General features: G+C 22.0%; 7 protein-coding genes across 7 annotated transcripts; 2 read left to right on the forward strand and 5 right to left on the reverse strand.

The window, feature by feature from the left end:
* Positions 1-4,025: 4,025 nt before the first annotated feature.
* Positions 4,026-9,057, forward strand: SRAE_1000189600 (CUB domain and Low-density lipoprotein (LDL) receptor class A repeat-containing protein; the record flags this gene model as incomplete). Its single annotated transcript, XM_024648908.1, has 8 exons — positions 4,026-4,230; positions 4,370-4,554; positions 4,615-5,958; positions 6,005-6,875; positions 6,961-7,053; positions 7,213-7,260; positions 7,297-7,592; positions 8,908-9,057. The coding sequence occupies 8 exons, from the start codon at positions 4,026-4,028 to the stop codon at positions 9,055-9,057; spliced, it is 3,192 nt and encodes a 1,063-aa protein (XP_024502838.1).
* Positions 9,058-10,610: 1,553 nt separating this feature from the next.
* On the reverse strand, positions 10,611-12,320 carry SRAE_1000189700 (Protein-tyrosine phosphatase, receptor/non-receptor type domain and Protein-tyrosine/Dual specificity phosphatase domain and Protein-tyrosine phosphatase, catalytic domain-containing protein; the record flags this gene model as incomplete). The annotated part of the gene is made up of 3 exons (XM_024648909.1): positions 10,611-11,579; positions 11,629-12,228; positions 12,270-12,320. 3 exons carry the CDS (start codon positions 12,318-12,320, stop codon positions 10,611-10,613), a joined length of 1,620 nt encoding a protein of 539 aa, XP_024502839.1.
* A 291-nt stretch (positions 12,321-12,611) lies between these two features.
* Positions 12,612-13,883, reverse strand: SRAE_1000189800 (Presenilin homolog; the record flags this gene model as incomplete). The annotated part of the gene is made up of 3 exons (XM_024648910.1): positions 12,612-12,767; positions 12,807-13,623; positions 13,669-13,883. The coding sequence occupies 3 exons, from the start codon at positions 13,881-13,883 to the stop codon at positions 12,612-12,614; spliced, it is 1,188 nt and encodes a 395-aa protein (XP_024502840.1).
* Positions 13,884-14,823: 940 nt separating this feature from the next.
* Positions 14,824-16,072, reverse strand: SRAE_1000189900 (Isocitrate dehydrogenase [NAD] subunit gamma, mitochondrial; the record flags this gene model as incomplete). The annotated part of the gene is made up of 2 exons (XM_024648911.1): positions 14,824-15,090; positions 15,131-16,072. 2 exons carry the CDS (start codon positions 16,070-16,072, stop codon positions 14,824-14,826), a joined length of 1,209 nt encoding a protein of 402 aa, XP_024502841.1.
* Positions 16,073-16,728: 656 nt separating this feature from the next.
* SRAE_1000190000 (Ribosome production factor 1) lies at positions 16,729-17,631 on the forward strand (the record flags this gene model as incomplete). The annotated part of the gene is made up of 2 exons (XM_024648912.1): positions 16,729-16,808; positions 16,848-17,631. The coding sequence occupies 2 exons, from the start codon at positions 16,729-16,731 to the stop codon at positions 17,629-17,631; spliced, it is 864 nt and encodes a 287-aa protein (XP_024502842.1).
* Positions 17,632-17,921: 290 nt separating this feature from the next.
* Positions 17,922-23,178, reverse strand: SRAE_1000190100 (Potassium channel family and Potassium channel tetramerisation-type BTB domain and Potassium channel, voltage dependent, Kv family and Potassium channel, voltage dependent, Kv9 family and Ion transport domain and BTB/POZ fold domain and Voltage-dependent channel, four helix bundle domain-containing protein; the record flags this gene model as incomplete). The annotated part of the gene is made up of 6 exons (XM_024648913.1): positions 17,922-18,164; positions 18,563-19,725; positions 19,780-19,808; positions 19,854-20,165; positions 22,830-23,025; positions 23,091-23,178. 6 exons carry the CDS (start codon positions 23,176-23,178, stop codon positions 17,922-17,924), a joined length of 2,031 nt encoding a protein of 676 aa, XP_024502843.1.
* A 1,640-nt stretch (positions 23,179-24,818) lies between these two features.
* Positions 24,819-26,710, reverse strand: SRAE_1000190200 (Presenilin homolog; the record flags this gene model as incomplete). Its single annotated transcript, XM_024648914.1, has 6 exons — positions 24,819-24,974; positions 25,020-25,813; positions 25,859-25,923; positions 25,976-26,186; positions 26,278-26,301; positions 26,707-26,710. The coding sequence occupies 6 exons, from the start codon at positions 26,708-26,710 to the stop codon at positions 24,819-24,821; spliced, it is 1,254 nt and encodes a 417-aa protein (XP_024502844.1).
* Between the last annotated feature and the right edge of the window lie 2 nt (positions 26,711-26,712).

A 26,712-nucleotide genomic window follows, 5' to 3' on the forward strand; every position in this document is an offset into this window, starting at 1 on the left:
ATCTATACAACTATCATAATGCTATTTATTTATGATATATATAGTTTATATAGTATGATTAATATAAATAATAAAATTATTTATGGAAATATTTATATTAAAAAAAAAGAAGGTTATTGTAAGGTAGTAGTACAAGATTATATGTATCAAAATTAATGATACCATGAAATCAAAAAAAGATATTAGTAATAATATAAAATTTTTAAATAATTGATAGAAGAAAAAAGCTTATTCATTTTTTTGCCATTTGTATAATAAGATAGGAGAAAAGAAAGAGAAAATGTCAGTAGAAAAATGAAAATATTTATTTAAAATGCTCTTTTTAAAATACTTTTTGATACATCTTTTATGACAATAGGCAATCCTCTTAGATGATTGATCACCTTTTTGAGAAATGAAAAATATGTCAAAAAAAGAGGATATTTTTTTTTTTGTTAATTCATGTTATATATTGTATATATTTAGTAAATGAACCATGAAATAAAAAAAAATTTAGAAAATATATTGTTTTTGAGATTAATAATATTGGGTTATGCTAATACGAAGATGTAGTGATAATAGTAATTTAAAGAAAATGTTCCGATGATTGATGAAGAGAAGTCACTCATAGAAGATCTATCAAATACTTTTAGTTTCCCTCCTTGTATTTATAGAATGGTAATTTATCAAAAAGTGTTACTATAGGTTAAATTTTAAGGAAATGGTAAATTGAAGAAGATGTATGTTGTAAGGTAGATTTCAAAATATAAATAGCATGTCAATAGACATTAAGTTATAAAAACATATGACCAAACTTAATATTCTGTAGAAAATGAAGGATAGACAGTTTCATTGTTTAGTATTAATCTTTTTTTTTTGAGTTATCTTAATTAATTAAATATAACATCTTTCAAGATGAATGTAATAATAGTTGCGCAACTAAATAGCTACCATTTTATTTCATTTAAATATTCTATTTACTTTAAAAATTGACTATTAAATTTTTTTTTTTATTTTATTTTTCAAATGTATAATCAAAATTTTTATAATAATTGATGAAAAATAAATAAATTCATTGTATATTGACAATAAATTATCATTTAATACATATAAATTAAACTTACAAATAAAATATGTTTATTTATAATGTATAATATATATTTTTTTTATAAAAATAATAATATTTTTACAACAATCATAATTTATTTACAGATGTTTATAAAAGAAATTAGGTTGCATTTATATATATATATATTTTTACAAAAATAATAAGCAATATAACATTTTTACACGTGAAAATTAAAAATAATTTCTATTGATCATTTGTGCCAATTATTTTTTCATCACTATTATATCAAATTTTTAGTTATAGTAATATATTATTAAGTATGTTTGTTTTATTTAAAGCAAATTTAAAAACAATTTCTTGTGAAAATGTCAATGGTAATTGAAGATTAATGATAATGGGAATGACTATAAAATTTAAAAAAAAAAATATAGTAAAAGAAGCATTATTTTAAAGTTAAAATTATATAAATTTAATTGTCTTCCTTTTATTTTATATGAATTTTACTTACTATAATTTTATAATTGCATAAATAACTATTTATTTATATACTTATTAGTTAAAGTGCCTTTTTAAAAATTCCTAATAGTAGTACTAAAGTATAAATATTTTAAAAATAAAAAAGTTATAATAAAATTATAGAAGGCAATGTATCCTATTATTTTTCTACATCTTAAAATATATATTCTCTTTATATACTTTAACAATATTTTTTTTCTTCAAAAAAAGAGTTAAAAAGATAATGTTCAAATTTTTTTTTGTTCGTATAGATAAAAGCAAAAAAACATTATATAGTTATCAGAATATTTTTATTTATATACATTATCTAAAGAAAGTATTAGTTACATGACAATAATAGAAAAAAATATTTATATTTTATGTAACTATTGTTTTTTTAAAGGCTTAGTAAAAATTAGAATAAAAAAAATTATTATAAAAATTTTTTGATGTATTTTATGATAACAAAAAAAAAGTACATATAATGTTAGTTGATAATGAAAAAATAATTTTTTTTTTGTCAATTCACAATTCCCTAAAGTTTCATTTCTTTTATCCACTTATATTTGTAAATTGGTTTTCTTTAAAATGATAATTTTTATCCTTTATAGTATTTTTATATTTCAAAGAAATATTATTAAATTTGTAAGCCATATACTTAAATTTATCTTAAAGATTAGATGAACATTATATTTTTCATAATAATAAGAATAATTCTATTTTAAACAATTGTTTCATTTATAAATTTATTCTAACTTTGTACTTTTTCATATCATGTCTTCCATAAAATTACATGATAAAAATTTAACAATAATCTTTATATCATATTTTTCTTAATACCCATCTTTACATAAAATAACAGCAGCCAATATCTATTAAAAATATTTAAATTAAAGATTATTTTTAACATCAATTGTTTCTAGATTTATTCAATATTCTTAGTAATAAAAAAAGATTAATCAATAGATATTTGATAAAAGATTAAAATCACCCAGTCACCTTATATTATGAGTATTAAACTTTTTCTAACATTGCTTTTACAACCATTTAAAATGATAACTAGAATGCCAAAGTTTTAAAATCATTAAAATATATTAATACCTATCATTGCGACAATCTTTATCTTAACTTTTCCACCCACAATTTGTTTTTAACATTTATTCATTTGTCAAATATACATTTTAAAATAATTTAAAAAGATACATTTAATATGTTTATAGTTCAAAAATAGAAATTTAAATTTATTTTAAAATAAATTTTTATAGATTAAAATAAAATTCTTAAAAGGATTTATATATTTTGTTTCCTTAAATTGATAAAAGTTTATGTCAAATTTAATTTGCCTTTAAATTATTTTAATACTGAATAAAATTTTATTAAGACATGAATTTATTTGATATATAATATTACTTTTTCTACAAAAGATAAAAAAAAATTTTTTTTTCTTTTATATCAAAAATTATTTTTGATATCTATAATTTCTCTCCACTTAATAATATAAGAAAGAAAAAAAATAAATTACATGGAATAATAAAGTAATAATTAATGATAATTTTTATTTTTACATTCTAATATATTTAATTTTTTTTTTCTTTTTTGAAATTTAATATACCCATTTTCTTTGTATTTATAAAAAAAAAAACTATTATTATTATTTTAGGCATATAATATCGTTATATTATTAACATCGAATGCTTTGTATATGCTATATATCTCTACAATTCGAGTATTATTATAAAAGCATTTTTCAATTCTGATTTATCATTTATTTATTTACTATTTATTTTTAAAGCTTTATTTCAATGTTCCTAACTTTAAATGATAAAAAAATTCTTCATAATATTTTATATTTTTATGGAATCATTACTATAATAAAATGTCAGAAGCATGATATATTAACGCGTAAGTTTTAAATTATTTTTTTTTTTTGTCAATGAAAAGTAAAAAAAAAGGAGAAGAAAATTATTATTTTTAAAGAGTATGAATAAATATTTATTATTTAGAGTAAAAAATTAATGTTTATTTTTTTTTTTGATTATTATTTTTTTATTCTTTCTTTTCTTAATCTAAACCTCTTAATCTTGTTATAAAAATTTTTATTTAAAAATTCTTTATCACAAATCATTTGGTAAGACAAGATAAGTTAGTTAAAGTACTTGATATTTAAAATATATTACAAAAGAGAAATAAAATGTTGTTATACAAGAAATTAAAGATCTTAGCAAATATATTAAATAATAAAGAAATGATAGAACAATCTTAATTTAACTTTCTAATAATTACCTCATCACAATTGTATTATCATTGATAAATATGCGCAATGTATACATATATATATATATATATATATTATAAATGTTGGGAATGTAATTTGATAAATAGAAAGTTAAGTTTATTAGTATTGTCTACCTTTATATAATTTGTCATCTACACAAATTTATTTTATTAAAAATTTTATAAAATCAATTTATATTATTATAAAATGGTTAATGAATATCAAGCAAGAACATTAGAAAATGTTATTGATGCCAGAATTGGGATGTTACAATTTGAGAAAGATGATGATGAGGATATGCAAGAGGATTGTTCATTTTGTAGATCACTTGACTGTGACATATTATTTGCCTTATCATTTACACTTATTATTATTGGACTTTTAATTTTAATTGTCATATTTTGGCTTAAAGGTGTTATGCAATATCAGGAGTAAGTTTCATATAAATTATACCAAAGTTTATATATATATTTTTTTTTTACTTTTCATTGACAAAAAAAATACCTATTATTAAAAATAATGTATAATATACTTTTTTTATATTTATATAGAATGTGATTATACATTTGATTCAACTAAACCAAAAGGAACCTTTAGTTTTCCTATTATTCCTAATACTCCTCCCTCATACAACAATAAACACCTTACTAGTGATCAATTATTTTCAACTTCCATAACTGATGAGCTTAATACTAATACTAATTTAATTGAATCACAAATTGCTGAAAATATTCAGGTTTTTTTTTTATAATATATATATAAATATTAATTAAAAAATTTTTTTTTTTATTTTTAGTGTATATACACGTTTATCGCCAGAAAAGGACAACGCGTGAAATTAGAATTTACCCAATTTCAATTAGCAGGTACTGTAGATAATTGTGAAGTTGAATATGTAGATATTTATTCTGAATTACAAGATCCAAATGAAGATCTCTTGTCTGTTGAAGTAGGAGGAAGATATTGTGGAACAGTTGCTCCAACTATTAGAATATCATTATATAATATTATAGTTTTAGTATTTCATTCACGTGTTGGTAAAAAAAGAAGTGAAGATTTAATTATTAAGGGAAAATATTCATTTATAAGTGATGATAAATATATTGCTGGTTTACCATTACCTAAAATATCAATATGTTCATATTTAATAGAACATAATGGTAGAAAAAATAAAGGTATTATTTTATCACCAACATATCCTGGTGTCTATCCAAATAATATAATTTGTGTTTATTTATTAAAAGGTAAACCAAATGAAAGAATAAGATTATTTTTAAAAGATTTTGATATATATTTTGGTGGTGAACATTGTCCATATGATGTTTTAACAATATATGATGGTAATAATAATAATTCACCTATAATAAAAAAAGTTTGTGGTTTACAACAAAAAATGGAAATATTTTCATCATCTAATAATTTATATATTGAATTTTTGACATCTGATCCATTTAAAAATGATCAAAGAGGATTTTTATTAGAATATGAATTTTCATCACATTTTGTAAATATACCAAGATTAATACAAAATGCTGTTGGTGTTACACATATAAGAGGAACTGAATGTGATATAAGGGTACAAAGTACTAAAGAATCAACACATTATATATATTCACCAAATTTTCCTGATATGTATCCAAGTAATATTTCATGTACATATATATTAGATGGATTACAGGGTGATCAAAATTTAGAAAAAGTTTTACTTACTTTTGAACATTTAGCTGTTTTTTCTGATAATTATAATAATATTGGAATGATTAATAATGGAAAAAATAATAATGATGTTGAGTGTGCCTCAGCTTATGTTGGAATTGCCTATGATATTAATAATATAAAAGCTGTTTTATCAAATTCAGAAGGAAGTGCTTATGATAAAGTTTTATGTGAAAGATTAGTTGTAGGAAATGAATTAATGGGACCATATGAATCTAAAAGTAGTAGGATGGTTGTTGATTTTGAGTCTGCTGAACATCCTAGAAATGATGGTAATAGTAATTTAGGTTATGGCTTCAAGGCAAGAGTAGATTTTAGAACAGATTTTGGTGTACCAGGAGAGGCTGTTGGTGATTCAAATAAATGTCTTTTTAGATTTAAAGATAAAAAAGGTTCTTTTAATAGTCCACGTTTTCCTAGTAATGTAAGTAATTATATATAATATAATTTATGTATTATTATTTTTTAAGTATCCTCTTGATACAACATGTATATATTTAATAGAAGGAAATCCTGGAGATCAAATAATAATAAATTTTGATGCTTTTGAATTACATGAAGATTCTTCAATAGATATTTGTAATGATTATGTTGAATTATATAATGTTTTTGTTGATAATAATGGTAAAGAAACATTTCAATTACAGGAAAAATATTGTTGGAATATGAAACCTGGTCCAAGTATATCAGCTTATAATGCATATAAAATGAAATTAGTATTTGTTAGTAATTATGAAGGATCAAGTAATGGTTTCAAAGCAACATATAAAATAAGAAAAAGATTTAAAGAAGAAATTCCTTCTGTTGAGGGAAAAGATGATGATCATTGTGGTGTTTCTATAATTGCAAGTGATGGATATACATCAGGAACATTTAAATCACCAAATTATGGTACAAAATATGGTAAAAATACTTATTGTGACTGGGAAATAGTAGCAAGAGAGAATCATCAAATTCATTTAAAAATTGGTAAAATAGATGTTGAAGGAACATTAGGTAATGATAGATTTTCTTGTCTATCAGCTGTCATCAGAGTCCTACCAGATGTTTTAGATCCAACATCAGTTATTCAAGTTTGTGGAGATGTTGCAACAAATGTAAAACCTGTTACTTCAAAAGATAATAAATTACGAATAAGTTTTTATACATCAATGGATAAAGTTAATGGATTAAAAGGATTTTTATATGAATGGACTGAAGTTAAAATTGTTGAAAAAGATAATGAATGTTCTGGTGAAGATAAATATCTTTGTACTTATTCAAAAATGTGTATTGATAAAGAGTTAAGATGTAATGCAATGTATAATTGTGGATTAAATGATGAAAGTGATGAAACTCATTGTAAGTTTATTTAACTTATTTTATTATTCTTTTTCTTTATGTCGTGTGTGTTAATTTATTTTTTTTTTAATTATATCTAACATAGGTGATAATGAAAATGATGTTAATACTAACACAAATGAAACATCAATAATGCTTGATGGAATGCTAATACCTAAATTGTTTAAAATTATTGCAAGTCCAAAAGTTAATTCCTCTAATGCTTCAAAAATATTTATTCCCATAATATTTTTAAACCAACTAACATTTTTTATATTATTATTATTATTATTAACTTAATTTATAGGTATTTTTTTCTTATTTTTCAAGAAAAAATAATTTTATTTATTTTTTTTAGGTAATATAACAGAATTAGCCTCTGATCTTCGTTCAGTAATTGCTGCAGGTATCTTCTCTGGAGCAATACTACTTTTTATTTTAGTATTCTTTGCTTTTCTTTTTAAAAAGAAAATGGAGAAACGAAAAAGAATTAAAAATAATATAAAATCTTCTAATTTCCGTGGAGCTAAACCACGTATACCATATCGACAACAACAACCAGTAGGAAGAATTATCGTTTCAAATAAAGATTTAGACTTTAGTCGTTATGAACATGGTCAAAACGGGTTGATTTCTTCACCATTAACATCAAGATTTATCAATCACGATGCTACTGGTATTGTTCTTCCTACACCAACGACAATTGAAAACATAAAAAAAGTAGATGAAAGTTGTAATGTAAATAAAAATATAAATTGGTAAATGTTTCAATAAATTGTAAATATATCAATAAAATTTTTCATCTTTATTAACTGATATCAAGTGTAAAAAAAAACTGATAAATTTTATATTTTTCAGGTATTTTTTTATCATTTTTGGAAGGAATCTTGTAATGTTAACTAATAATAAAAAAATTAGTTGATTAAATATATTTCTTTTTTGCCTAAAAAAACTAGTAATATAAAACGCAAAATGTGTGATAAGAATAATTTATCGGCTTTCAATTTCACAATATCACAATAAACAATTATTATTATAAACATATAACTTCAAATTGTATATTATTAATTTGTGCTATATAATCATTATTTTAAATTTAAAAATAGATAATATTTCTTCATCATAGGTAGTTATATTATAAATTATAGTAGTGTTTATGCTAAAAAAATTATACATTTATATTATTATCATTAGCAAAAAAATTAAAAATATGCTATTAAATATTATCTATATGATAATTAAAATTTTTGCTTTTTTTAATTAAGATAATCAAATTTTACTAATTTTGGAAAATTTTTTTGGTGATGATTTATGAATATTTATGACAATAAGAATCTTAATATTGTTATTTTTGAAAAAATTTATAAAGATATCATAAAATTTGACTTAATTTTTTTGTATTTAAAAATAAAATGTTTTTAAATTTATTACTTTTGCTTCAAAATTACTCTTACCATTAAGATTTGCTGCTGAATTTTTAGTATAATGTAGGTTAGATTATTTTTTATCTTCCTGTAAAATCAGATTGTTAATAACTTTATTATAAACAATGTTATTAACTTTTTTTCTCTAATCAATTAATTTGTTCAAAATTTCCCTATTAAAATTTGTAATATTCAAAATTATGAAAAATATGAATATTAATTTTATTATAAATATAGCTAAATTTTTATAAATAAATCAGTTTTGTTTAATTGTCATTGGACAATTAATAGCTGCTTGGAAGAAATATCACAGGAGAATCAACATCAGCCGTCATTGCAGGAGGAAAGCCTAAGGAGAAACTAATGCTCCAATGAGTATTATCTGGATTCAACTCAAAATATTATTCATGGAAAGAATATAAGGAGAAAATGGAAATAGTGTGGCAAAGAAATAAGGCAAGTAATACTGGATTGAAGCAGGATCTCCTATTGATGCCGCTGCCATCTGAAGTCTATAGAAACCTGGGGACAATTGCAGTGCAGAAAAAACCAGTAGCAACAGCATATGAAAAATAGTAGATGTCTTGGATAATCTCTTTGGGGTCTGTTGAAAATCTATTGCTGAATAGTCCAGTGGCGTTATCAAGGAATCAGGATTAGAAAGAAATAGTGACACAATTCAAGGCGGAATAAAAGAAATCGTATCAAAAAGTGTGTCATACAATTCTGTTGCAGCAAAAGAATCAAAGTTAACGTTGTGTTTGGTAAATGGAGCATAGGATAGGGAGTGTAAGGGACCAGTATTACAGCAATATCCAAGTGTAGACGATTCAATGTTTGAAGAAATTTCAATTGCTGGTGCAAAATTAATCAAAATTTATGGGGACAGAACGTAATATTCAATTTGAATATTAAGAATAAAATTATTTATGTTTTGGCGGAAAAAAATTATATAAAATTTAAAACACAAATTTAGAACAAAAAATGCAAAAATTGTGATAAATTTGGATACATGCTAAAAGTATCTAGATTCAAAAAAATCAACAAGAAATAAAACGATAATCAACATGGAAGAAAAGAGAAAAACTAAGGTAAAAAGAAAAATCGGTTCTTTATGATTTTAACCCCGCCATTTACAAATTTTTTAAAATGAATATAAAAAAAATAAAGTTTGATGCCAATTTTTAAAATGAAAAATGAATAAAATTTAATGAAAAAAAGGTAAATGACATTTGACTTGTACTAAAAAATTTTTTTTTTCAAAATTATGAATGTTATGAAATGTCGCTAAAAATAGCACAGTAATAGCGTTTTAAAAGCCTTTGTAGGTAAACACGAAGGAGTATGTTAGAAGGCTGCATGTACGAATTCACGTGGTTGAAAAAAAATAAAAATAAGGAATTTGAGTCCATGTTAAGAGACATTCATTTTTTTTTATGAATTTTAAAGTGAAAAATAAAATTTTTTTTAAGCTACAAAAGAGGATTGGAAAAAAATCTCATTCCTCAAAATTTTATAAAAAAAAAATTATTTTGAAAAGAGTTATAGGTATTTAAAAATGGCGGGGTCCAAATTATGAAGTACCGAAAAATCTGCATAACTGAAACTTTTGCATTTATTATTCTAAATTTGCATATTATAATTATATAATTTTTTTCAGCTAAAATAAGAATAATTTGAATTTTAATATTCACATTGAATATTATATTCTCTCCCTCTGAATTTTAGATAAGATTAACATTAGCAACTGAACTTCATGTTTCTTCAAAGTTGAATTGGTTGTACTTTGCTGTTTTTGTATTGCTGTTCCCTTCCAGTCTATTTACCAAACAAAACGTTAACTTCAATTCTTTTGCTGCAACCTTTGTTTAATTTTTAATTAATATAAAATATATTAAAGTTTGAATATTAAAATTCAATTCTTTCTAAGATGGTCTTAGAAATCAATGGATACAATTTAATGAATTTGTAACCATTCAATAGATAATTATGATCCACAGAAGAATGTTTTTTGGTCAAAATTCTATTTCAAAAAAATTTTATAGCTGTTCAAAGTATGTTTTGCTTTAAATATGGACCAAAAAGTTTATTTTTTCTAATTTTTTTTGCATAAATTATGAATTTATTGGTGATCGTTTACTTTTGTGTTAAATTTTACAAACTTAAACTTTGCATATTTATAAGAATAATACATTGTTAATAACAAGACATAATGATAATACATTTTATTGTTAGATATATATAAAACTGTATATTTAATAGCATCTAAATTTCTAATAAGTATAAACAATATAAACCATAAAACTCTACAATTATATGAAATTTTAAATAATTAAACAAAATTTCTTTTACTAAAGTACAAGGCGAGTTTATTGAATTTCTTGACATAACCTATATTCATTTTTGTTAGTCCAAGAACAACACGATGTTTTCCACTACTAATGTAAGGTTCAATAAAATTTATTAACACTCTATAAACATAAAGGTAGTGCATGTAATGTTTGACTGCACGCTTTCTTTGAAGGCGAAGGAATGTTGCAGCAGTGAAGACTGGATTAGACATTGAAGGTCCACGTAGAAGTTGCATTAAAGCACATTCTATTAAAATTAACGATCCTGAACGCCCTATACCATCCGCACATTGAACAATAGTTGGAGAGGGCGAAAGTCGAGCACGACGAAGTATACGAGTTGGCCAATTAATATCGAGAAAATCACTCCAATCATAATGCCAAAGTTCAACTATATGTGGTTCATCTGGAGATGATACTTGTTTAATTTCAAGTGTTGTTATATTAAAAACAGGATCTGCTAAACAGTCGACGTTAATATTCTTAACTATTATATCTCCATAATACTTTTCAGTACCCTGTAACCTTGGCCAGTAACAATGTTGATAGGGTGATTCATTAATTTCTCCTTCTGACACACTTTCAATTCGAGACAACAATACTATATATTGTGATTTTTCAGAAAGAACCATTTTATAAAATTGGCCACATTTATCATGTGAAGGTATATTTGAAGCAATAAACGTATTCATTAAAGGACCACCCTGTACATATGATGCACCTTTATATTGTTCACTTTTTTTATTCTCAAATCGTGGAGTTTTAACTACAGATTTCGTTAGATCATACCAAGTAGGAGCCGCTGTTTTTCTACCAGTAAATGGAGTTCCAGACACAGTATTAATTATAGAAATACTTTGATCATAGTTAACAATATTTGCGCATTTGGTATTCTTTTCTTTGACTTTTTCTTCAATTACATCCAGTTGTCTGAATTCCCCGATAAATTGCTAGAATATTTAATTTATAAATTACTATATTTTAATTTATTAAACATACAATTAGATCAGTTTTAACATTTCCAGGATCAGAAACAAAACTCCATCTTATCAATTTATTTACGCTTTCTACAAAACGATCTATACGTGTCATGATATTATGAGAGGATTCTAGATCTGGACTATACCAATTTAATGTTGGATCTTGATCCCTTAATTCATCAAAACGTTCAGTCCTTATTTCATTACCAGGAGTCTCTTCAAATATTTTTACGATCATATTTAAATTCACCTCACTCGTAAGAGCTTCCTTGATGGCACTTGCTTTATGAACACCATACAAATTATCAATGGCATCACTTTCAATATTCCTTAAACTATCAACATTATTTGAATAAATAGCATCCATGATAACTCTTTGGAAATAGACATCGTGACCGATATTAATTAACTTATAAAGCATTTCAAGTTTGAATGATTTATATTCATTATTTTCTTGATCTATCAATCTTTTTCGTATTGGAGTAGTCAGCGTAAATGTTATCCTGTAAAAAATACGAGAAAAAAATCCGATGTCACCATTTTCAATTCTTTTGTATAATGATGTATCTTTTTTCTGGTTGTCTGAAGATTGCCACCATTTTTCTGTTATGTAAGCATCCTTAAATACAATTTCATATTTTTAATTACTTATCTACATACCTTAACATCGTTATCAATTTGAATAATAACGTTCTCAGTTTCTTGTAGCATTTTCAAAAATATTGTGTTAATTGGTTAGTAAGACGACGACAAATGAATAAGATTTAAAAAAAATAAAATGAAACTAAAACAATAGATAATATGATGATTTAGTTGATCATCATTTTATACGATAGTTTATATCATTACAATTGGTATAAAGTAATTTATAACTTTTAAAAAAAAAAGAATACCATTTTTGACATTTATATAAGATCTAATACAAATTAAAATATTTCTCATGTTACAGTAGTTTTTCAAATTATACCATAAGTATTAATTATCAATTTTCATTTCTTGACATTAAATAACAATATTTTTATCTATTATTTCTGTATAATAAGGTGAACCTAAGTAATATGTTCCAAAGAAAAATATAATACTACTAAATATTGATATTGGAAGAGCAGGTAAAGCACGCTTGAAATATACCAAAATAAACATCGTCATGGTTAATCCCTAAAAATAATTTCAGAAAATTTATAAAAGATAACTTACAGATAATATTGCTACAAAACAATTGACCAGTGATATTGGATCGTCGTATTTGCTGACATGTACACTAATTAAAGTGTAGAAAACAAAATCTCCCATTCCTAATTTTGCATTAGTTTCTTCTTCCTCTTCTTCTATATATATGTATTCTTTTTCTATTTCTTTTATACTTTTCTTTGTATTATTATCCTCATTTTTATCTTTATTAATTTTTATATTCTTTGTAGTAATGTCTTCTTTTGCACTTTCAGGATATGCCATACAAGAATATACTAAAGCATTAAATATTTCTTCATTTCTGTCGTTTGCTGTATTAACTAAAATATTCAGAGGTCCTTTTTTCCATAAAACAGCAACAAGATCCCATATAGATATCAGTAAAAGGATTAACCAAGTAATCCATTCTGGAAGCATTGAGACAAGCAATAATGAAATATTTACTCCTAAGGTAATATGAAAGAATTGTCTTAATTTTCGAGGTCCAAATCCATTGATTGAAAATACACCTATAATACTGAATGTGGTAGAAATTAGTATAATTAACACATCATCAATTGGTTTTTCAAAATATGTAAATATTGAAGCTATAATTTTTGTTTCTGTAACCATAAAACTAACAAAAAGTTGTACCCAAAAAAAATATTCAATCCATTTTCTATATCCCTTAACATAAAGAAATACAAGTAATGAGGTCATGATAACAACAAATCCTATAAAGCATACTGCAATGATTATCATTTTTGTTATAGATGGAATAGAATCCATTGATCCGTTATATTGTGAAGCTTTGGCTTTTGTAATAGATTCAACAGTACCATACCTTAATAAAATAGTATCAAAAATAAATAAATTACAGAAATCTTACATAATTACATTAATTAAACTAACAACATTTGAGAATGGTTCTAGATATTTTTCTATGATAAGTGCACAAACAATACAAATTGTTATTGGTATATATAAATCTATCACAGTATTTAACCTCTTACTTATATTATAACGTGACTCGTCATTTTTTTGTCTTTTGGGTTTATACTTTGATTCATTTTGACTGAAATTTTTACTAGAATCATCAGTCATTGTTTTTTCTTAAGATTTCCTTAAAAAAAATAATTCAAAATTTACAAAAATTTTATTTATTTTTATGTCTGTATTTTGACAAAAATTTGAATTTCTTTTTTTTTATCTATAAATTACCTGTTTAAAATATGTCATACCAAATTACTAACTCTTCTTACATGCTTACTTATGTATCCTTTTTAATTATCAATCTAAATTATGTCAAAATTTAAAAACAAAAAACTTTTCATGATTTGTTACATTATTTTTATGTAATTAATTTTAAAACAGTTTTTAAATAAGATACACCTTAAACTTATTTTTCAATCTATACCTATCTTAAAGATATAAAAAATGATAACAAAAAATTAAGTATGAGAAACTGCAAAAAAAAAACTTTATCTCAAAAGTTTAGAGACGTCTAGTGTGTTAAGTTTCATATTTCTTCAAATTTTTTAATTCAGGTTAGAAGTAAATATTTAAAAATTTTTAAAATTGTGTTTCTTATATCTTATGTTGTCAAAGTCTTTTAGAAATGGAACTTTCTTTAATGAATTCTTTGCAAAAAAAGTGATTTGAAATTATTTATTTGTTTCAAAAATTCTTCATGATTTAAGAGAAGTAGAATTTTAGATAAAAATATTTGTTATATCTGCATCTAATTTTAAATTTTTAGTTATTTTATAGTTATGATTATATTGCAAATTAATTATTTTTAAAAAAAGCTATCAGATGTATATACTTTCTCTTGGAAATTAAAAAAATTTTTTTGATAGAAATTTATTAGAAATAAAACAAAGTTGTCAATACTTTTTTAAGTGTCTTCTTCACTAATAAAAGACGAATATCCTAGTAATTTTGAATGAAACAAAAACATTTGGTTATAAGATCATTTTATAAAAAATTTTATTAAACGCAAACAAATTATTTTTAAGAAAATACTTTCAATTATCAAAATAATTTAATATTTGGTACTAAAATGTTCATGTTTGCTTGAATCTTCAATATTACGCATAACAGCATTTACAACATCACTTGTTTTGGCTGTTCCACCAATATCTCTAGTATGAATCTGTTTGACTACGATAGCATCAAACAGAGCATCACTAATGAGATGTGCATAATCATGTAGTCCTAAATAATGAAGCATATCAACACTTGCACGAATAAAAGAAGTTGGATTTGCGATATCTTGTTTAGAAATTGTACATCCGGTATTACGTGTTCCCTATAAAAATATAGATTAAAAAAAAATAAATATAACATACGGTTTCAAAAACAGCATACTTAGTTCCAACATTCATTCCTGATACTAAACCTGGACCTCCAACAAGTCCACAAGCAATATTTGAGATGATATTACCATACAAATTTGGCATCAACATAATGTCAAATTGTTGTGGTCTTGAGACAAGTTGCATAGAAGCATTGTCAACAATCATACTATCAAATGAAATAGAAGGATATTCTTTTTTAGCTATATCTTCAACAATTTTTAAAAATAATCCATCACCTAATTTTTGAATATTTGCTTTATGAACAGCAGTAACCCGTTTTCTATTATGAGCTAAAGCATATTCAAATGCAAAACGTGATATTCTTTCAAGTTTTTCTCTAGTACAAATCTTTAATGACTCAACAACACCAGGAACAGTTTCATGTTCATGTCCTGAGTATTCACCTTCTGTATTTTCTCTAATCATAAGAATATTTATACCCTTATGCCTTGATGGTACAGATGGAATTGAAGTACAATGTAAAACATTTGCATATAAATCTAATCGTTTTCTTAATTCAACATTTCTTGCTTTAAAATTTGGATCATCAAATTTGGTCTCAATATTTCCTTTTAAAGCTACACCATTTCTTTTAATAGACATAATTGCATTTTCCATATCTGATTCTTGATTTGTTGATTTTGAGTCAATTTTACATTCCTCAAAATCAACAGGTACGTTAGTAAAAGTAAATATCTTTTGAACAATTTCAAACATTTCTGGTCCAATTCCATCTCCAGGAAGTACTGTAACTGTATGTCTACCACCATATCTTGCAAATTGATTTTTAGGAAGTGATTGTATTGGTGAACGAAATTTACTACGTTCTCCATTTTCTAAGACGGAAGCAGAAATTTTTAATGAAGCCCTATTAATGGGTTTAAAAAGACATCTGTTACCAAGGAATTTACAACAACTGTTTAAACTATTCATTTTATTTCAACTTATTGAAAGATATGAAAGATTTATAAAATGATAAATCAAGAATTAAACACAAATCCAAAATCAGGAGACCGCACCGTGGATAAATACGGCTGTAAAAATATACATTTATGTAATGTTTATATTTAAATTTTATTAAATTTTGAACTTGTAATAAATTATATTATTTCTTTTAAGATGATTAATAAACTTTTTTTCTAAAAACCAATAAGGTTGTATAATTTTCAAAATGGTATATTTTAAAAAATAATAAAGTATGATTTTTTTTTATTTGGAACAAAAAAACATTTTATTCACACTTTTAGTAATTAATAATATTTATTTGTATGTAAGAGAACTAAATTAATTTCATTGGTGTTTTTTTTCAAATATACAGTTATAAAATAATGATAATCACACAAATTATTTTTTGATTAATCAAAGTAATTTTACTTATTTTAAATATTTTAAAAAAAAACACCATAAATATTTATTTAATTCTTATGTATATAAAAAAATAACGAAGCAGTTTAATGATAATCACTTTTAATTATTTATAACAGAAACTAAAGTTGTTAGACTTTTGCAACGAAAACATAATATTATTGGAATTGTGTTACTAAAAAAAAAATAAAAATTTTATTTATATTTATATACAATATTTCATAATGCCTCCAGGAAATCTTATTAAAAAACTTCAAAATCAAAAAGAAATAAGAGATAAAAATAAAGCGAAAAGAATAAAAAAGTAAGTTTTAATGGTATCATATGGTAATAATGTTTTTAGAGAAGAAAATGGGGGAGAAAAAAAATCAGATATTATTACAAGAACTATTGAAAATACTCGAGAATTATGTGAAACGATGATAAATATGGAGGATACTGAAGTTTTACATGATCAAGATCATGATGAATTTGCATCATATTTTCAGAGACAAACTACCCCAAAAATTTTAATGACTACAAGTATGCATGCAAAAACAGAAACTTTTAACCTAATGAGAGAATTAGAAAAAGTTATTCCTAATGTTGAAGTTCATTCGCGCAAATTAGTTCCAATTAAAAGAATTGTAGAACAAGCCATTGAAAATGAATTTACAGATATTATCATTATACAGGAAGATCGTAGAAAACCATCAGGAATGATTTTTTGCCATCTTCCAGAAGGTCCTACTGCTTATTTTAAAATTAATTCAATTACTGCATCAAAACAAATTAAACATGTTGGACAAAAAACAGATCATTATCCAGAATTAATATTAAATAATTTTGATACAAGATTAGGATTTACAATTGGTAGACTATTTGCATCAATATTTCCCCAAGATCCAGAATATAAAGGAAGACGTGTAGTAACATTTCATAATCAAAGAGATTATATATTTTTTAGACATCATAGATATGAATTTAAACGTGATGGTACAAGAGCAGCCTTACATGAATTAGGACCTAGGTTGACATTACGTTTAAAATGGCTTCAGAAAGGAACATTTGATACTATTGAAGGAGAATATGAATGGGTTTACAAGAGACGTCAACAACAACCTAATAGAAGAACATTTGTTTTGTAAATTTTTTGTTATAATTTTGTTGTAAAATATTTTAATTACCATATTATTATCTTATTGATATAAATTTTAATAATCTTTTATCAAATATTTAAACTTTTATCTTTATACTACTAATTAGACAAACATTTATTTTATTTAAAAATGTAAATTATATATATATAAATATATAATTACGTTTAATAAAAAATTTTTAACACTATTTATCTATTATTTGGCATTGAAATCTTTGATTTGTTGCTATCTAAAATTCTAAATTTTTTTTCCATAGTCACATTTAATCATATTAATTATTATATATTAATTTGATTAAAAGGAATGTTATTTTCAGTTCCACATTTTTTATTTTTTGCATTAACAGTTACATTAGGTGATTGTTCCATTATTCTAGCTCTTGGACCTAAACGTTTAAAAGATGGTTGGCCATTTAAAGATATTTGATTTTGTGTTGTTTGACTAGATACTAAATTATCATCTTCTCCTTTAAATTCAGGATTTCTACGTTCACCCTCAGCAACTTTCATAAAGTTATCAACCTAAAAATATTAAAAATTAATATAAATAGAAAAAAAGAAATATTGAATATTAATATTTTAACAGTTAGAGATGTTATAGAATATTTAAAAAGCATGTAATTATTATAGCAAATAAAAATATTACTGCATTAATAATTAAAAATAATGATGTATTTAAAAAATTTTTTTTTCATCATAATTAACATATATAAATTATATAATATAAAAAATAAATTAATTATTCATATAAAACAAATATAAGTTTCCGTTAAAATTTAATCGTTCAACTGTTTAATAGTATAATAAATATTTTAATAAATTATATTAAAAAAATAATTTTTTTTTTGTTTTATATAGGTGAAAGATTATTTATATGAAAAATATTATAAAAAAAAATTATTTTAAATATAATAACTTACAATAATTGTGATAGGTAAAGCAAGAACAAGTACACCACATGCTATTGCTACTGTTGCTACTAATTTTCCTGCAACTGTTGATGGTGTCATATCACCATATCCAACGGTACTCATAGTAACTAAAGTAAACCATGCAGTTATAGGTATAGAATAAAATTTAGAATCCGGCTCATCTTTTTCTAAGAAATAGATAAGTGTTGCAAAAAAGATAACACCTGTCATGACAACCATAGCCATCATACTTAGTTGGCGGAAGGAAGCATGAAGTGTTTTTCCAAACATTTGTAATCCTGAAGAATACCTACCAAGTTTAAGAACTCTTATTACACGTAAAACTCGAAGAATTCTAACAACAAGAAAAGCACCTTTTAAATCTCTTAATTGATCACTATCTAAACCAATCATCCATAATACTGTATCAACAACAAATGGAAGAATTGATAAAAGATCAATTATATTAAGAATACGTGTCATTACATGCCATTTTCTTGGAGCAACTAAAATTTTAGCTGCATACTCACAAACAAACCAAAAAATACAAATATATTCAAGTTGTTGAAATAATGGATGTGGTTCCATTTCATAACTTCTTATAATACCATATTTTTTTTCATATTCTAATGTTTCATTTATTGTTGTATGATTAAAATATGGTTTAAAGTTGTCTGGAAATTTAATTTTTTCAACTCGTACTTGTAAATCAGGAATAGAACTTAATACTAATCCCCCTATAGATAAAACAACAAAAAATATACTAAAAATAGCATATAATTGTGCATAAACAGAACTAGCAGGATTTTCCATAATACACCAAACTTTATAACGTAAATTACTAAAAATAAGATGTTTAAATAAATTCGAATCTGCCTCTGATGATGTAGAATATATATCTTCTATATCTATATTTGATTCAAATTCTGAAAAACAACAACATGGTGCCATATAATTTTCAGCTGTTATCTGCCAATACTCCAATTCATCTAAAAGATCTTTTGGACATAATGTATTTGGTTGATGTATTAATCCAGTAAGATAAAATTGATAAACAATATGAAATAAATTTGGTGTTCTTTCAAAATAATATTCATGTGTATCATATAAAATAGCATCACAAAAATGAATTTGTACCTCAGGGGGACTTTTTATTAATGCTAACAAACGACCTATAAATATTAATAAAATAATTTATTTTGTTTTTTTTTTTATAAATTACTTACCTACTCCCCGTCTTTTAATTGTACTATATCTTAACATATATTTACATCCACCAACATTAAACTTTAAAAATAACCTGTCTATCTTATCAATGGAATTATTTATTGGTATAAAATTTTCTGAACATAAAAAAAATTTATTCTTATTTTCTTCATCCATATTATTGGTATAATTTTTGTCATTCTCTTGGTTATTAAGTGACATTAAACTTGGATATACTCCTATATTTCTAGCTGTGTCATATTTTAAAGATTCATTATCATCTTGTTCTGGTATCATTGGTTTCAAAGATACATCCAATAAATTAATATCATTTATATTGTCATCCTCATCTTGTGAATTATGATTTATTAATTGTGAATTTTTTCCATTAACATTTTGTGCTTTCCTTAAATAAAAATTATTATTAGTTATTTTAATATTATATATAGTAATAATTTTTTTTTTTACTTTTTTTGTTGTTGAATAAAAGAATTTAATCTCATTGTGTTTGGGGAAAAATGAGTATCTGTATTACCAGAATGGCGATTAAGGCGATGTATGCCATGGGAAGCTGAAGCCATAATAGATGCCTGTAGTAAAGCAGAATTCATGGTTTTTTATAATATTTTATAATATATGTTAATTAATAAATAAAACAAAAAGCCAAAACTTATGGAAAAAACAATAAATATAATCCTCAAATCTCTCAATTTTTTAGCTGAAAAATTATATAATAATTTACTTTAGTGCTTTCATATTTATGTTTATTTGTTTCAGTTAATATTAAATAAAATAAAAATAAAGGTTAACAATAAGAATTAATAATATTATAGAATAAAAATAATTATATCTCAACAACAAGTTATATATATATATATATATTAAGAAAATCTAATGATAAGTCTATATCTATAACTCAAATAAAATAAGATATTTTTAAAAATTGTATAATTACATGCTTCAAATACCAAAAACAATAAGATAGTATTTGTTTTGGCATCTATATATATATTAATTATAATTAATAAATACATTTAAAAAAATTTTAATTTATTTTATTAAAATATTTATAAATATTTTATAAGTATTTGAATAAATTTATTTTATTTTAATTTTTTTTATTAAAAATTTAACTTAAAAGGCACAATTAAAGTGCAGTATTATGTAAAATAGATATTGTTTAAAAAAAAAATTTTATATATAAAATATAAGATAATTAAAAACATGTAATAAATAATGTACTAAATATTATTAATAATTGCTATAACTTTGATAAATTTATCATTTTAATAATAAAGAACTTTATAATTTATCTAATACACCTATATAGATATCTCTATAAATATATATGCATGAATATATACATAAACATAAATATGATGCTTTGTTAAAGGAAAAAAAAAGCTTGTTTTATTCAAAAATAATTAAAAAAAAAAAAACTAATTTTTTTAAATGTTGATTCTAGAGAATTATAACTTAAATAGAAAAATAAAAAAAATGATTGTTAAATCTGTATAATAATGATAAACTATAGGATATTGATGTAATATTTTTTATAATAACATCAACGTATTTAATTAATGTTAGAAGAAAAAGAAATAAAAGATTAATTTTAATAAAGTTATTATTGATGCTAAAACTAAATTTATTTTAGTCTGTTTTATTTTTAAAAATATAAAACCCATAATTGTTATATTGTTGCTGAAAATTTTTAAGATTTGAGGTATTGTCTTAACCATAATGCTTTGCTTTTTTTTTTTTGGTAAAATTTATTTTATATAACAAATACAAAACAATTTATTTACATTTTAAAAGAAAAAATATATATATATATTTATATATATTAGCAAAAAAAAAAAAAAAAAAGAATTAACAGAAGAAAAATTTAAATATTAAAAGTAGAAATAGCAAGAAATAAAAATGAATCTTGTATTTAATACCATTTTACCTAAACCACTAATTATTCACCTTAATTTGGAGGATAATTTACTTAGTTATTCACTTAAATACAAATACACTTTTCAGTTTGCCGTTAGACTTATATTTTCACATGACAAAGATTTATATTATTTATTTTTATTCATAAAAACATTTGATATTGATAAATTTAAATATATTAAAAAAAATTAATTTTTACGAACATCCAACTTATTTTTTTTTTATTAGATAAAATTTGAGATTAAATAATTGTTATATATAATAATATTAAATTATTAGGATGTTATAATTTTAATTAAAAAAAAAACATTTCTTACTTTTATTAAATATTTTAAGATCAATATTAACTATATAATTTTTTTTAAAAAAATTTTTATGGTAAATTTTCTCTTAATAATGCCATTTTTCACAATACATTTAATATATTTTAATTAGTTGATATTGACTAATAAAAGAAAATAATGAATGATATATTTATGATAGGAATTCTTTGTACTTTTATTTACATTAAATTAATCCATAATGATGATATATTCTCTTTATAAGTTAATAAATAAAAAAAAAAATTATGAGAAAAAAGAATAAGTATTAATTCATATTTAATGAGAGATGCTCAAACACCAACTTCACCTATATTTTTAATATTGTATTAGTATAACTAAATTTTTATAATTAAAATGAAATCTTATATATTATAATATAGCTTACAACTTGTAATTATAAAATGTAATACCACATATATATATATATATATATATACATAACAAATTTACTATAAGTATTTTATACATTATTAAATTATTTAAAATTTTGCCTTACTATATATATATTTACATAGAATTTTAAAAGAAAACTAATATAAAATATATATATTTAAAATATTTAAAATAATTAAAATAAAATAAAAAAAAGATTATAGATAAAATATCTAAAGTTAATTAAAAAAAAAATTTAAATAACAAAACATAATATTATTGTTAAATATACAACTACATTTTTTGTTAAAAATTAATTTCTATTAAATATTATATATATCAATAAAAATAATAAAATATTTTCTTATATTAATTTACTATATTATGTAAAATTTTTATTTATTTTTTTCTATTATATTTTAAAAAAAAAAACTTACAGTAAAAAAATACTTGATGTTGTTGTTAAATTTCGATTATTTTTAGTATTAATTATGTCTTTGGAAACCTTTTTGGTTGAAATTTTAGTTGGATGATGTGTTGAGGGAATCATAGGTAAAAGAGATTTACGATGAAATATAAAATTTTTTATATTAAAATTTCGATTCTCTCCAACAATGGGTAAATATTTAGCATCTAAAAAAATAATAAGATATGCATAATATTATTTGAGAATAAAAAATAAATGTCAGTAAACTTACTATTTATGATAGAATCAGCCTTAATATCAAATGAGTAAAATTTTCTTTTTTGACCCAAACGAAAATGATTAGTGGTAGTTGATAGCATTCTAAATATCTATAAATGTTTTAACAATGAGAGAATTTATAATTTTTTTTTTTTTTTGAGATGAAATGTTAATATATCTTTGAAGGCAAGAAAAAAAAAAGAATGGAAAATGATAATTTATTTTATGCTTAATTATTAAATTTAATTTTTTATCCAATTTTAAAATTATTTATCATAATTATTAAATATAATAATGCTTATATTTAAAAAAAAAAGATGTAAAAATAATTTATTTATAAAAAAAAAATATAAACTTTTTTGTTCATAATAAAATAAAATATTTATATAAATCTTTTACCCTAACTATAAATTAATTAATTTGCCTTCATAACTAAAATAATAAATTTTTTTTCAAATATATAGCATATAATATTTTGTACTTTTATGACATAAATTTTTGGTTACAGATGCATTATCAGTGTTAAATGAATACATTTATTATAAACTACTAATATTTAATCATCATATTAAAGTTATTCAAGAATAAAAATTTTTAGTATATAATAATTGAATAAAAAAAAAGGTTCCTAATAAATGTATAGAAATATAAATAACTTAAAATATTTATCCAAACTTTATCATTTAAGTATTTTACATTAAAAAAATATATAAATAAATTATGTCATTCTATTAAAAATCATTTATAATTTACATAATATCTTTTAATTTTTTTGTAATTTTAGATTATTATCATAACAGAAATAAATTTAATAATAAATAAAAACTTATTCCTCGATCTGACAATTTAAAATAATATATTATAAGCAATAAAATAATATTTTATCTAAACAAAAATAAAACTAAATAATTTTTTTAATAAATTATACCTATTGAAATTTAATTTTTTATTTTATGCCTCTTAACAATTTATTTTATTTAAATTAAAATTTATTATTTAATTTTTATTGTTTAAAAATAATAAATGAATTTTTCTTTACTTTAAAGCTATTTATGTTTTTTTTCTTTTAAATTAAAAATCATTTTTTATCACTTACAAAAATATAAAAATGGTTTTATAAACAAATTTGTTTAATTATATCTTTTTATAAGATAAATTATTTAGTATTATATAATATTATTTTTAGCATCATGATAAAAAAAAAACCTTTAATACTTATTATTTTTTTTTATTAAATGAAAATATTACTGTAACATGTAAATAAAAAAAATGTGATATTTTTGTTTATTATGAACTTTTTTTATGAGAATAAAAATAATTTAATCCTCTTAATGTATGATATATTTGTTGTTATATTTTATAAGTATCAATTTATACCTATTAAAAAAAGTATTTTTTTAAATTTTTAGAATTGATTTTTTAGTTAGTTATTATTATATTTAACAAACTTATAACTTTTAAAATGTTTATTTGGAAATAAAAAATGAAAAAAGATAAGAGGATAGATTTTTTAATAATAAAATCTTTGTCTAAAATAATTTCTAATTTTAAAAGATAAATTTTTAAAATTACCAAAAAAAGTGATTTAAAATAAATGAATTATTATAGTTCAAAAAACTTTTCATTAAACAAATATAAATAAAAACAAAAGTTATTTGATTTACTGGTAATCATGAATATATATATGTACAAGTAATAAAAAAAGTGATCATAAAATTGTAAATTTTAAAATAAAAAACCATCAATATATTAAATTGTTTTTTGAAAGTTCAAGAACAAAAGGAGATATACATATACGCGTTGAGAAAAACAAAATCAATCCAAAAAATATTGAAATTGGTAGTGCCGGTAATGCTTTTTGATGTAGTGCCAAAAGTATTAATGTTAAAGAAAGACCCTTAAAAATATAATTTTTATATTATTATTCATTTTTTAAACTTACGACTAATATTGATACATAACATACGACAACTAAATTCCAGTCATCAAACATTGCAGCTTTTCCTAGGAGTATTGAATAAAATACAAAATCTCCAAGTCCTAATTTGACACCTTGGTGTTCCTCTTCAGTAGGATGTTGATGGTAAACACCATTAAGCATTAATCTTTCATTTCTATTTTGTACACGAATTTGTGGATTACTTGATGGACCATCTTCATCTAATGTAACTAGTGAATTTTGAGGTCTTTCAGGAGCATATCTTATCCCTCTTCCATCGGTTTTTATTTCACATTCATTATTTTGATTACCTTCAACAGGTGTAGTTTCTTCTGTTACCATAACTGTTGTAATAGGTACATAAAGAAGTCCAGAAGTATATATTAATGAAGCAAAAATAGGTTCATTACGTTCCTGTGCTGTTTCAACTAAAATTCTAAGTGGACCTTTTGAATATAAAACAGCAAATAAATCCCAAAATGAGATTAATAAAAGAATTCCCCAAACTGTCCAATTTGGCATAAATTTTATTAAAATCAATGCAAACATAGCAGCAATTAATATTAAAAATGTTTGTTGAATAATTAAAGGTCCTTTAAAGTGAATAGATATTATTCCCATAATACATAAATTTCCAGTTATAATAAGTAATGATATCACATCAATCGGTATACCGAAAGCAGTAAATGTTTCTTGTATATGTAAATATAAGAAAAAAGTTAAAAATAATGCTGTGTTAAAAAATAAAAAACCATCAATAATTTTATAAAAACGTTTTTTATACAATAAAATTATTACTGTTGTTACAGTTATAATATATGTCAACATGACAGCTGAATTACCAATTATAACTAACATCAAATGCCAAAAAGATTCAGCTCCTTCTTCTCTAAAAGGTGTATAAACTCTTAAAAAAATTATTGTTATTGTCTAATAGTTTGTAAAAAAAAAAAACTTACAATTGTTGACCAAATTTTTCAGTACTACCATAAAAAGGAAGATATTTTATACAAAAAACTACATATGACATGCATATTGTTACAGGAATAAATAATGATATTACGTGTGAAGCATTATACTTTAAACTTATTTCATCTTTTTCTGTTTCATTTTCCTCTGGACTTCTCAATGGAATAGGAGCTTCATTAGACATATCAATACTATTTTTTACTATAAAAAAAAATGTTTATGAAATAAAGTACATTAAGGTTTTGTTTTTTTGATAAAGAAAAAAAAAACTAGTAAATCTCTCAAAACATACGAATATTATAATAAAAGATTTTTACTTTAATTGATTCGTTTTATCTAAAATGCGCAGATGCCAACATTTTTAACATAAAAATTTATTAGAAATTTATAATTTTCATCATTATTATTTTTTAATTTTTAAATTAACGTAAAATTTTAGTAATTCAAAATTAATGGAATAATGAGATCTTTAAAATAAAATATAACTTATGTAAAGATGTAATACAAATTCAAAATAAAAAAAAAAAACTTTTAAAAAAAAATGGATTAAATATTCAACCATGTATTATAAATATTTTAATAAACATTATTTTATCTATGTACATTATTCCACAAAAAATTTAGGAGGAAATGTAACTTTTTTATTTGAGGACGTTGTTAATGTATCTAAAACGGAATGTTAAATTTTATGTTATACTATAAAATTTATATAGTTTTTTACTCATGT

This window comes from Strongyloides ratti (genome assembly GCF_001040885.1).
Source record: "Strongyloides ratti genome assembly S_ratti_ED321, chromosome : 1".
NCBI lineage: Eukaryota > Metazoa > Nematoda > Chromadorea > Rhabditida > Strongyloididae > Strongyloides > Strongyloides ratti.